General features: G+C 57.5%; 1 protein-coding gene across 1 annotated transcript in view; it reads right to left on the bottom strand.

Moving 5' to 3' along the window:
* Positions 1–264: 264 nt before the first annotated feature.
* Positions 265–12921, bottom strand: part of PDE2A (phosphodiesterase 2A) — a gene marked incomplete at its 5' end in the record, with an annotated part of 63908 nt that continues 51251 nt past the window's right edge. The window contains 20 exons of the mRNA XM_081240698.1: positions 265–1658; positions 2003–2109; positions 2246–2284; positions 2672–2784; positions 3042–3141; positions 3310–3384; positions 4420–4467; positions 4699–4786; positions 5113–5235; positions 5515–5585; positions 6043–6165; positions 7054–7131; positions 7805–7917; positions 8140–8317; positions 8466–8538; positions 9028–9091; positions 9231–9270; positions 9754–9865; positions 12515–12645; positions 12899–12916. Coding sequence (XP_081096824.1) covers positions 1448–1658; positions 2003–2109; positions 2246–2284; positions 2672–2784; positions 3042–3141; positions 3310–3384; positions 4420–4467; positions 4699–4786; positions 5113–5235; positions 5515–5585; positions 6043–6165; positions 7054–7131; positions 7805–7917; positions 8140–8317; positions 8466–8538; positions 9028–9091; positions 9231–9270; positions 9754–9865; positions 12515–12645; positions 12899–12916 — 1905 coding nt within the window. The 3' untranslated portion in view covers positions 265–1447. The remainder of the gene's footprint in view (positions 1659–2002; positions 2110–2245; positions 2285–2671; positions 2785–3041; positions 3142–3309; positions 3385–4419; positions 4468–4698; positions 4787–5112; positions 5236–5514; positions 5586–6042; positions 6166–7053; positions 7132–7804; positions 7918–8139; positions 8318–8465; positions 8539–9027; positions 9092–9230; positions 9271–9753; positions 9866–12514; positions 12646–12898; positions 12917–12921) is intronic.

Genomic DNA, 12921 nt, shown 5'->3' on the forward strand with positions numbered 1-12921 from the left:
CCCATGCTCAGGCCTGTATATCTGCCATCCACACCTAAGTCCCCACTATCTGTCACAGGACTGGTCCGGGGATACCCCAACAGGTCTAGGACTCCCCCAGAAGAGGGGCTAGGCAGCAGAGGTGGGACCTCCAGTAGCCTGAGAGTTCTAAAAGGCATTTGCCTCCCCCAGGGCTGTTTCCCCGCCCCCCCCAACCCCACGTATAAAGTCTGCAAACAGCCCTGTGGGGGAGGGTTGGTAGAAAGAAATAGATTTATTCTCATGTACAAAGCGGTCAGCCCACAGGACCATATACAACAGTTGCACAGAGTCCTAGAAAAACGCATCTCTCTAAAGGCAGCTCAGAATAGGTAAGGCAGGTGGCCCCCTCTCCCCAGTCCACAACACATACTGAACAAAACAGAGAAAGGAGGAACCTGCGGCTGGGATGACCCCTGAGGCCCGGCCCTATGGGGTCTCCCAAGCCCCGGGGCATGGGTGGATATGGCCTTGAAGAGGAGACAAGCCCTACCAGGGCTGAGGCCAAGTTCCCCTCTGGCTGCAGGAATGCAGGAGGGGCTCGGGCTAAGGGGGTACACTCAGGGGGCCACTGAGGGACTCAGTGTCGGCTCTCTGCCCCAGGGGGCCAGGGACACTCCATGGCCTCTCCTGGGACTCCACAGAGCTATGGGGACTTTGATCTAAAAGGGGTCTTAGAGAATGGATTGTCTCACCCTCCTGTTTCGTCCAGATAGGGGAAGGGACTTGCCCAGGGACAGCCAGGATGAAGCACTGCTGACCCATGATGGGCCTGCCTCCCAGCCCAGGGATCCTTCCTGCGCACTGTTCTTATCCTGCTTTCTTCCTGAGCCCCCTCTCCCAGAGCACTGAGCTGCCCCCCGGCAGCTTCCTTATGGGACCCTTTCATCTCTCCAGGTCCCAGTCTCCACTATAAGTACAGTGGCAGTCCTCAGGGCCACCTGTGGCCCCATGGCTATTTCTAGTCCTCCAGCCAAGCTGACGACTGTCTCTAAGACCCACCCTCTGCCCACTCAGATGTCTCACCTTCTTGTGTGAGGATCCTGGGGGGCAGGGGGTGTCCTCAGAGGAAAAGGGCACAGATCTGGTGGGGCAGGAATGGGGCCCAGGAGAAACCATCCAGGCTGCCTCAGAGGAGTGGCCTGAGGTGGGGCCCTTGCCAAGGTGTGGTCAGAGGTGCAGAGCAGGGCGCACTGCTCACTGTCATCCCTGTGCTCTCAGAGGACAAATAACAAAGTCTTGGTGAGGCTGGAAGTCTTCCATTATACAGACGAGAAAGCTGAGGCCGGGGAAGGTCAGCCTTGCCCGGGGTCACATGGGAAGTCCTGGTCTAGAATCCAGGACCTGTGGCTCTGGTCCCAGGGCATGTGGCCAGGCCAGTGGAGAGTTGTGGGAGGAGGCCTGGGTGAAGAGGAGTCCCAGGAGGGACTCACTTAGCATCAAGGCTGCAACAGCCATTGATGGGGGCCCCAGCACCATCCAGGTCAGGCACCTCGTACTCCTCATCCAGGAAGTCCAGCGAGTTGTTGCTCGGGAGGCCGCGGATGGTGAACTTGTGCGACACTTTGGTCCAGTGCTCACGATTAGAGGCCACACGTTCATACAGCTCTGCTGCTTTGGGGAACAGGTCCTGCAGCAGCCTGGGGATGTGAGGGGGCAGGGTTAGAGGTCAGAAATTAGACTGTGAGCAGCAAGAAAGATTAGGGCTGGACCACAGGTAGAACTTCCACAAGAGTATGAGGCATAGGATGGGAAGCACAAGGAGAACATGGCGGTCTCTTTCCATAAGGGACCAAGGATGAAGTGAAGGGCCCATTTAGGGGCAAAGCAGGAGAGGTTGTGCCCAGAGGCAGGGAGTGGATGAGCTGCAGCAGAGCCAGGCCAGCCCACCACCTGTGTCTGCTGTGACGGCCACAGCCAGCCCCATCCCACCCACCCTGCCGTCCCTGGCTGGGGTCCCCAGCAGGCCCACGAGCTCGCTCACTTGTAGATGGGCATTGCGATGTGCTCCATGAAGCTGATCTGCAGCTCGGGGATGTAGGCCTTCTCACGGTCCATCATCTCCATCGGCCTGTTGCCCATGGCCTTCTCCTGCAGGCATCAAGTCGTCAGGCCTGGCCCTCTCCTTCCTCCATAAGCACCCGGATCGGGCTAACCCAGCCCCTCCCGGGGCCCAGGCTAGGAACCCTCCCCCAACCTGGACACCCTGTAGTCACTCCCCACATACCAAGTCTCCTTGGGAGAAGAACTCTTTGTAGATCAGCTCCTGAAAGGTCAACACTCTCATTACCTCCTGTGAGTGGGATCCATCCACCCACGCTCCTCCACAGCCCATTCCCAAGGGGGCAAACTGAGGCACTGTGACCTCAGGACCTGCCCTCACCATCTCCGGCCTGGCAGGGGGATGGGTCCCAGATGGGGAGGAGTGGCTGGGTTCCGGCCCACCTTCCACCAGCCACTGATTTGCTATGAGTGACCCCCAGTGAGTCCATGCCCCTCCCTGAATCTCCCCACCTGTCATCCTGAGGGGGTCCAGGTTCCTGTCTCCCCCACAGGCTGAGCTCAGCACAGGGAGGGTGTTCAGGCTGCAGGAGCCACACAGAGCCAGGCAGGGAGTACAGCCTGCGCCTTCCCAGGCTGGGGCAGCACTTACTGCAATCTTCCTCGTGGTCTTCCAGCCCTTGGTCTGGTCAGAGAGGTCACAGGAGGTCATAAGGAGGCAGAGAAGGAGGCTGTGATGCTGCTTGTTGGTTCTGTCATAGCCCACTGTTCAGGAGAGAACGGGGTCAAGGAGAGGGCCCCAGCATCCTGGTACCCTCTCTCTGAGGAAAAGGCCCCAGGGCCCATCCCAAAGTGGTCCAGGGAATTCAGCACCCTGGATGGGAGCCAGGGATGTAGGGCTGGGTCTGCCTGGTGGATTGATGCCGGAGGGGGTGGATCTAAACCCCTGGGGATGCTCTCCAGGCGAATCCCCCTCTTGGTGGTCCCTCCCCAGCCCTGAGGCCTGGGCTAAAGGCAGGCACCTTCGGCCATCTTTTGGAGATCCTTGAAGATGCGGAGGTGGTGGGCCAGGTCTGTGGCCAAGATGATGTCCCGCATCAGGTCCAGCATGCGCTGATAGTCCTGGGCCAGGGCCGGGGGTCGGGGAGGGTGTCAAGGCCTCTGGCCAGACACCCCACCCTCGCCCCCAGACCTCAGGAACCTCCACCCCTCGGCTTCACTCCTTCTCCCGTCTCAGGCCAGCTCCCAGCTCCCACTTCCTCACCCCCAGCCCCACCCCGGCCTCATCACCTTCCGGGAGAAGTGGTCAAAGATGTTGCAACCGTGGGTGTTGAGGATGGCGATGGCCTGAGCGAAGTGGTGCCTCTGTGGGGAGAGGAGTGATGGGGGTCCAGCTGGTGTGGGGGGCTTCCCTCCTCACTGACCCCAAGACAGGGAGCAGGCCCGGCCCAGCCCCGGCCCCCAAGGTGAGCTGAGCAGGCAGAACTGGGGAGTCGGGGTGGGGGGGGCCTGTTCCCTTTCTGGGCTCTATTTCAACCCTCTATGTGACCCTGGGCAAGTCCCTGGCCACCTCTGAGCCTTGGATTCCTCAGCTGTCACATGGAGGGACACAACAAGGTAAGCTCTGAGGGCCTCTCAAGCTGGAACGATTCTGAAATGATCCCTCGGAGTCCTGGACACTAATTCATGTAGCCAGCATTTGTGTGCTGACAAGGAAGGGCGGTGACAGGCGAGGGCAAGGGCCCTGTCTCCTGATGCTGAAGGGCTGTCACTCAGAGGAGGGGCAGGCAAGTCCAGGGCATGGAGGGCAGAAGCAGGGCTGCCACCAGGCCTCCCAGGAGGAAGCGAGCCCCTCGTCTCTGGGGGTGTGCAAGCGGGAGCAGCTCTGGAGGGGGGCTGCGGGGGCCACGTGGGGCAAGGCAAGCTTGGAAGTTTGACTCCCACTCTGTGCCAAGCCCTGTGCCAGGTGCAGGGAACTCAGAGATGTCCCCGATTTTGTCCCTGCCCCCAGGAGCTCCCATCGGGGGCGTGCAGACCCACATCAGTCTAAGGCAAAGCTGAGTATGATGGGAGTGAAGCCCGTGCCCGGCTGGGTGGGGAGGGGGTTTCATAGGGTGTCCCCAGACGTGCAGAGAGAAACATGCTAAATGCAAGTCCTCCCTTGGCAAACCTGGGCTCAGGCGGAACCTGCTGCCTGATTCGTACCCCCAGCCACACCTGCACCCCTCCAAACCCATCAGGGAACAAGAGCCAGGCGTGCCCTGGGGGTGGCTGCAGCTCTCATAGCCTGTCTGAGGAGCAGGGCTTGGGAGGGGGAGGAGCTGGGCCACAGTCTAACTTTGTAAGTCACTGGCCTTAAGGGGACAGTGGGAACGGGGATATTGGGCGGAATGGTGGTACCTCCATGACAGAACCTTCTGAGCTGTAGAGCGCGGCCAGCACAGATTTCTGGAAAAGCCCGAGAAAAGTCCATCACTCGTCACATCCAGAGGCAAGTGCTGCCATATTAGGCTCAGAACTGCCCTGCTCCTCCCGCCATCTCCCAAAGCCTGGGAGAGCCTCCTCGCATCTCTAAACTGGTTCCTGGTCTCACCAACTCCCGTCTCTCCTCAGGGTGGAGAGGGGAGACTCCCAGACACCTCGGGGAGGGAGCCCACTGTGACGAGGGCAGGGTCTCACCGAGGCCACCTGGAAGGAGTTGTTTGTGCCTCTGTGATCCAGGTCGTGACACATGCAGGAAATAAACAAGGCAAAGATCTCCATGTCCCTGGTTGGGAGGAGACAGAGGACAAGGAGGTCAGCCACTGCTGCCTTCCCACACTTCCAAAGGAGGGCCAGCTGGATGAGACGTCCAGGTTAAGGGGAATAGCTCAGTGGTTGAGTATTTGACTGCAGATGTCCAGGAACCACCTGGACAGGAGCTCAGGACACCTGGGTCCCCTTCTTGGAAAGGGGCCTTGTACCTTTCTAACTGGGCTGTTAAGAGGGTCCCGTGAGGCAGTGTGTGTAAAGCCTGCCACACAGGAGGCGCTGCCCTGTCCCAGGGAAGGGGACCCCACCAGCTACCAGATGGGGGGAAGTGCAGTCCCTCACTCGAGGTAGTTGGCGAGCTCCAGGTTCTTGTAGAGCAGGTAGCAGAAGTGGGAGACAGAAAAGGCGTGCATCCAGTTGTGGTAGGGGGGATCCCGGTAGCCCTTCTTCACCATCAAACAGAACCTGGGGGAGGGGAGAGGGCAGCACAGGGGCCTCAGGCTCTCCTCCTCCAGGAAACGCTCCAGGCTCCGCCCTGCCCCATTCCTTTCCTATCCTTGTGGTCCCAGTGTCTGTGAATTACTTCTCACTCACAGATCCTCCCCACCCTCACAAGAGTGGGCCTCCCCTAGTCATCCTCAGACAGTCCCTCCCAGAGCGCAGGGGGCAATGGATGTGAGAGTGAGTTAGGAGGGAGGCAGAGACGGGGCTGCCTGCACGGAGGGGAGGGCTGGGGACACACACCGGGCCAGCGTCGGGCAGTCAATTTTGTAGTTATTGATGAAATTCATGTCCTGCAGCATGCTGAGGATGGCCTGGAGAGAGTGGAAAGGAGGGATCAGAGGGATCATCAGTTTCAAGATGGGCCACCCCGCCCCCAGCCTTGGCCCTTCTTGAAGCCTCCAAAATTTTAGAGTCTCGGAACTTTAGATCTAAACTAGAGAACTATAAAATGGTAGAGTCAAGCATTCTCGGAGCCATGAACTTAGAAATATGACATCTAAGAACTCTTGGAACCAAGTTCACACAAAATCTTAGAAAAACAGGGAGGGAGGTGCCAATCCTGAGGCCATCGTTGGTTCCAGTCCAGCCCCTGGCCCCTGGGCAGGCCCTGTGGCCCATGCTGGCAGACCACATGCCCCCTCCATCTCTGAGGAGACTCTATAGCCTTCTTTGATGACTCTGTCTTGCCAGGAAGTTCCTATGCACATAACTTCAATCTCCGGCTGTACACTCTCCACCTCCACATTCAAGTGGGACAGGCCAGCTCACCATGGAGGTGTCATCCTCGGGCAGAGAGCGAGGAGTGTAGGTGAAACAGGCAAAATTGGAGTCAATGGCAGCCACAGGCTGAATCCCATCATGGAGAAGTTTGGTGTATTCATCATCAGAGACCTAGAGGGAACCAGCGGGGTATTAGAAGATGGCCTCCACCCAATCCAATGTCTTCAACCTCAAATTCCCACAGTGGCGGGGACCTCCCACTCAGAATGCACCCCAGTCAGGCCATCCACTCCATGGGTTATCACTGGGCAGGAGAACACCACCCTCCCCTCACCATCCTGCAGCCCACCTACTATGCCTCCTTTCCTGTGACCACCCTCATCTGTAACAGCCTATCCTTGTCAAAGACAGAGAACACCTCTTCATGACAGCATGGGTAGCCTTTCATAGACAATAAATTAAAGATTCCTTCTTTTGGGAGGACCATCCCAGAGTCTAACCTCGATCCTTCCTGCTACAGCTTTGACCGTAGCCACAAAGTCTGTGACACTTTGGTTTAGACACAGATGAGAGGAATGTTCAAATGAACAATGACCACCACATACTCTGAATTAAAGTCTGGGACAGCTTTTCTAACACAAGGTCTGGGAATGGGACTGCCCAGGACTGCATGACCACTGTATTTAAGGGATCTGTCAGAAGGGCCCTGGGTGGGCTTCCCAGCCTTCAGTAATTCCCAGGATGGGAATTATCCCTGGACATTGGGAACACCTGGCTGAACCAATTCTTCCTTGGGCTAAGTAGTGCTGCCAAGGCTGGCAGAAACTGCTTTGAAGGCAGGCAGAAACTGCTTTGAAGGCAGGCTGCCCCGAAGGAGAACAGCAGAGCAAAAGGCGAGGCATTGCTCTGGGTCTATCTTCTTATATTCAAGAGAGGATGATCAGAAAGCCCAGTCTGTCTTGGGCACCTGAGGATTTGGGGAGGCCGGGGAAGAAAAGGTGGGCTACAGGGGACCCTGGGGCCCTGACAAGGAGGGCAGAAGCTCCGTGCAGGGCTCACCTTCATGTGGTACATCATCATCTCGTTGGCTAGGTGGCTGCGATACTGGGCCTCATTCACTTTCTTGTATAGGAGGGACTGGGGGGAGAGAGGGAAAGATGGGGCTCAGGCAAGGTGGCTGTGAAATCTCAGAATGTCCAGGACTGGGACAAAGGGATCAGATAGAACCCCTGCCCCTTTCCTGTCCCATGCTGGGCCCAGCCTGAGACTTCAAGCTCCAGCCCAGAGTAGGGAGCCCCCTCCAACTTTCATCCAGACCTCCCCTTGCTCCTCCTTCCCAGTGCCTCTTAGCACTTGAGCTGGCACTTTGCACACTCTCCTGAGCTGCCCCAGGCTTCAGTGATGGAACCTGAGGCCCACAACAGAGAGACAGAAGCAAGGAAGGGGGACAGCGTTGGGGGCCTAGGGGTTGGATTCCTGGGCCAGAGCTGCCAGCTCTGGACAATGAGACCCAACATATCCCAAAAAGGATAACCAGGAGCTTGGGTTGAGGTTGCTTCCAGAGAACGGAGGGAAATAAAACAGATCTCCCATAGTCCTGGGAGGCTAACTGTACAGGACAGGAAGTAGTATCTCTGATTTTCTGATGGGAAACTGAGGCCAGAGGTGACTAGTAGGTACTGAAGATTGCACAGCAACCCAGCAGCAGGGCTCTGAGCCCCAGGGCAGGGCACGGACCCGTCTGGACAGAGCAAGGAGAGCCAATGTGGAGAGGAGAACAGAGGGTCCTGCACGCCCCTGTCCTCCTCACATGTGCGATGCTGATGCCACAGTAGATGGAGAAGGCTGTCGCCAGATCCTCGTCAAACTTGCTGAACCATGGTCCGTTGATCTTATTTACCAGCTCGGCCACACCGATGACCTCTGGGGACCAAAGAGGGTCTAGGATGAACCAGTGGATGTGTCCGACGGAGATCTGCCCTCCCAGGGTGTCCTCAAGGGACGTCACGTATTTGGGAAACCCCATCCCTTCGGCTTACGGACGCTAGGGTGGTGAAGAAGGCTTGTGGAACTTCCGCTCGGCTCCGCCCCATCCTGCTCAGGCCCCGCCCCGCCCCTCCTCCCGGAGCCGCCAGGACCACGCACCCTTGTTCTCGTTCTTGATGGGAAAGCAGAGAATGTTGCGCGTCCGGAAGCCGGTGCTGTCGTCCACACCGCGGTAGAAAAGTGGGTGTGCATACGCATCTGGGATGTTCAGAATCTGGCCCGTGGTTGCCACGTGGCCCGCGATGCCCTGGTCGGCTGGGATGCGGATCTCATAGCTCTGCCGGGCCAGGGATGGCGTAGAGAGGAAGTTGGTGGCCGGTCGCAGAGCGGACCATCAACCATCGTGCCTGCTCCCCAGCGCCCACTGCATACTCCCGGCCCCCAGGACCACGGCCACACCCTCCCTCCTCAAGGCCCTGCCTCACCTCATCATCCACCACGCCCCCATCGAACACCTTGGCCACCAGCTCGTTCTGATCCAGCAGGAACACAGAGCATCTGTGGAGAGATGGCTTCGGTCCACAGGGCCCTGACACCCCTCTCCCGCCACCCCTGTCCCGCCACCCCTCAAATCTCACGACTAGAGGCAAAGACTGGATTTTGAGGCCTGAAGGGAGAGACTCTCCTCAGGGTTGGCTGACTCCAGACATTAGTCCAGATCGATGATTTTTTTTTTTTTTTGGTGGCGCCTACTCTGTGCCAGGCACTGTGTTAGGAGCTGAGGACCCATGGCCAGCAAAGCAAGCCCCACCCCTGCTGTCACTTGATGTTACAGTCTAGTGAGAGACACAGGCATGAAATAAAGAATCACACAAAACCTGATGGGGTCCCACAAGAAGACAATGGAGGGGAAAAAAAGAGGGGAAGAAAGAAGAGGTCACTACTGAGGCCCAAGGCCTCTCTCGCCCCACCCCGGGGTGGATTCACTCACATCTCAGCATTGCTGAGGTTTCTGGCCTCGCCCCACCCCGGGGTGGATTCACTCACATCTCAGCATTGCTGAGGTTTCTGGCCTCTGTGATGATCTCCTGGAGAAGCACAGAGACGTCATCTGTGGGAGCAAGAAGCATGGGGGACAGTGGTGAGACCAGGCTGGAGTGCTGAGGCCAAGCCCGCCCACCTCCCCTCCTCAAAATGCCACCCCCCACTCCCACCCCACAGCCAGGCATGAAGGAGGGCAGTGCACTCACCCAGGTGAGTGAAGAGGTTCTTTGCCACTTGGAGAAGAGCCTGGAATGGAGAAAATGGAGATCACAGGGAATCAGATTGCAGGGGGTCACCCTCTCCAGCCCCCTGCCTCCATTAGCTCCAAGGTCTTCTCATTCCTCCCCTAGGGCTCTCTGGACAGACTGGAGACTGGCAGAGTCTAATTATATCATTTGGCTACTAAGTGAAGGAGTGGGAGGAATAGCCCCAGTGAGGGTGCATAGACATCCTGAGTCTCAGGTGCGCATGCACCTCCAGCTCTAGCCACCCAGCTGTTGCCGTGGTGCCCAATCTGAACACTAGAGGGCGATCGCATACAGTGCCTGCAGCCAGAGGTGCCGTCTTGAAGAGCTACTGTCCTCCCTCTTTTAAGAGGCTGCCAGAGCATAGGTAGTCTCTCCCTGCCACCAGCCCCCAAAGACATGGGCTTTTCCCTTGTGGCTGACTCTCTGGAGCTGAGAGCTGGGCGACTTGGTCCCCGAGAGAGGCGCAAGGCAGGCCACTCACCTGGCACTCACACTTGAGCTTCTGCTCCTTCTGGAAGGCCAGGGTGCTGGTGAGGACCGTGCTGGTGTAGTGGAAGCAGTGCTGTATCACACGCTCATCCTGGTCTGTGAATCTGGCAGGGTGGGGTGGCAGGGGTCACCGGAGAGGGACAGACCACAGACTGCTCGCCCCATTCTGCCTTACTTCCGGTCCTCCAGGAAGCCCACTTGGAAATCCACCAGCAAACTCACTCTCCTCTGCTGGGGCTGCTCACTGCACAGGTGGCTTGGGCCAGCTTCCCCCTCAGACTGGGGGCTCATGAGGGGGGGAGTTCTAATCCTCCTCTGACCAAAATGTGTTTTCCTCCTCAGACTATTGCTTCTCAAAGCCAGAGCCATGTCTCCCTCCTCTGACTTCAGATTTATCCAGACTGAGGTTGAGTCTCCTCCCTCAGACTGGGGCTGGGTGTTCTCCTGCTCTTCTCCAGGGGCCCCTCCAGCCTCAGGGAGGGGCGGTGGCACTGCCCTGTCTTTTCCAGCTCCTGTCACTGTCCTACCCTCCTCCCTGGACTTTGCAGGCCCCGATTTGGAGCCTCCACAAGTCCTATGGTGCTGTGGGCAGGGCAGTGCCCATCAGGTTCATGGAGCTGGCTCACAACGGACAAGATCAGATCCAAATCCTGAGGAGGTCATTCAATGGGGTCACCAGATGATTTGTCACCAGGGAGCTTGGTGGGACTGGATGGACCAAGCTGGAGGTGGGACCTGGGCTGGGGACGTGGGTAAGCCTCTCCAGATGGGGATCATGGGGAGATGCAGCATTCCTCAGAGATTCTGACCATTTCTCAGCCCCCAGATTTCCCTGCCTAGTCCCTTCTGCATTTGGGGGCTGCCTTCAGTGCTCCTCTCTGCCGGGGTATCCTCCACGCGTGCTTGCCGTCCAGTGATTCGGATCTAGACCCCAATCCCCACCACCCTGTGTCTGTCTGCCCACCTTCCTTCCCATGGCATTTGAGCCCTCTCCATCTAGTCCCACCCACCTCTCTCCCCCTTCTATGGGCGTCTCTCAGCTTCAGCCACAGTAAGATCCTCTTCATTCCGAGAAAACCTCAGGCTCTTTCACACCTTCATGCTTTTTCCCACACTGTTCACTCTGCCTAGAATACCTTTCCCACCCTCCTCCCTCTACGCCCTAAAAATAAACATCAAGTCTTGAAGGCAGGGACCATGGCTGTATCATCCCCTGTCTAATACAGAGCCTGGTACGGGGGAGATATTTGGAAAACGTTTGCTAAATGTCGTACCCGTACCTCTGCCCCTGCCACCCGCCCCATCGCACTCCCAGCTAAAGGCATTCTGGAGTCCCTGTTCTCTGGGTTCCAGACAGCTTCTCTGCACTGTCTGCTCTGAGCTGAGCGCCACCTTGGCTCATGCAGTTGTTCAGCACTCACTCCCTGAAATATGTGGAACCCAGAGATGACCTTGCCCCTGCCCTGGGCCTCAGGGCTGTCACCAAGTCCCCATCTCATTTCCCTTCTGATACCACCTCTCCTCCAGGTCCAGGGCCACCTCAGAACCCAAGCCTACAGCCAGCAGCCAGAGGTCACAAACCCTGCTGGACCCTCCCCTCTGGGAGCATAGGGCCAGACACAGTAGGTACTCAATGTGTGTTTACTGAATGGCACAAATGCTCCCACCACTAGGATGGGACAAATGACACAGATGCTATATCCCCCCTGCCTCAGCAGGTTCTGCCTTGTCCCTGTCTTTACTTTCCCAGGCCCATCCAACTGCCAATAGAGCTCCATGCTGGCAGGTCCTGCTACTCAGATCTCTGACTCCCAGATCTCTGCCCCACCCCTGCAGGCCCCATCCCTGGGCTTCTGACACCCTCTAGTCCCAACATCTCCAGTCTCCACTTCCTGCAGGAGATCCGAGCCCTCAAACCCAGCCTGCTTGCTTGGGCCCCAGGGGCCAAGCATCTTGACAGCATCTCTCTGCATCCTGGAATCAGAATGCAACCCCTCACCTGCCAACTACACCCTACTGCTAGGCCTGCTGGACCAAGTGTGGCAGCATTCACATCCTAAAGCTGCATCCAGGACAGACACGGCTGATCAATCACAGCACTGTTTCTCACTAAACTAATACAATGCTTCAGGCAGCTGCTACCAATTAAAAAGCTGGTGTAGGACATGAAATCTATGATACCACTTCTAGGCCTCAAATCTGACCTCAGTTCTTGAGATATGGACTAAGCCTGTTTACCTGACTGTGTGTCCTGCCTACCCCTCTGTTTCACAGGATTCTTACAGCTGCCCTATCAATGCCTCTAAAGACCCTCAGCTTAGCCCAGCCCCCATGCCTATTCCCTTGAGCCATTGTCCACTGGGTTGGTGATGCTCTGCGGGTCCCAGAGAGTTCACCCATCCTAGAGCTCATCGCTCCTCCATCAGGCAGCTCCCAGCAGAAATGCCAAAACAAAGGATGGCAAGTGGGGGAAAGGCCAGTACCAAAAAGTGGATAATCCAAACTGCGGGAAGTGGGCAAAGAGGAGGGGAACTCGCCTGGACTGCAACATGATTTTACAAAGTCAAATGAAGCAATGGCAAGGGTCTATCATTCCCGTAATCTCACAGTCTCTTGCACAGACAAACCATTCAACCTACCACTGCTGGAATAGTACTCCCTGCCCAGTACCCCTCCCGCACTGTTACCCTAGTCGAGCCCCGCCCGGCCTCTCAGCTCCATCTCCTGATCCACATCACTCCACCCAGACTCACAAGTCTCCTCCGAGTTTGTTGAAGGTGCAGGCCAAGGCCACCACCTGGTCAGTGGCCCGGCTGATGACAGGGACACAGAGCATGGCCTGCACCTCGAAGCCCAACATGCTTTGCAGCTGTTGCACATCCTCCTGCAAAGGGGAGGCAAGGGGGAGGCAAGTCAGGGCAGGGAAGGAGGGAATATGTTTTCTTCCCCCGCCCTCCACCACACTCTGCAACAGGAGGGGCTGAAGGGCTCATGCAGGGTGGGAAATGCTATGACATGGGGTGGGGTCTTGTCTCCCCCCATTCCTAGGCTGCCCTGGCCCAGAGACTCTGGCCCTGGGGACTGGGCAGTGGGCTCTCCCCTTGGCTCCCCGCCAGTCCGGCCAGGCCATGGCTTACAGAGGTGAGATCTTTCAGCTGGA

This window comes from Mesoplodon bidens (assembly GCF_964165515.1).
Source record: "Mesoplodon bidens genome assembly, chromosome: 7".
NCBI lineage: Eukaryota > Metazoa > Chordata > Mammalia > Artiodactyla > Ziphiidae > Mesoplodon > Mesoplodon bidens.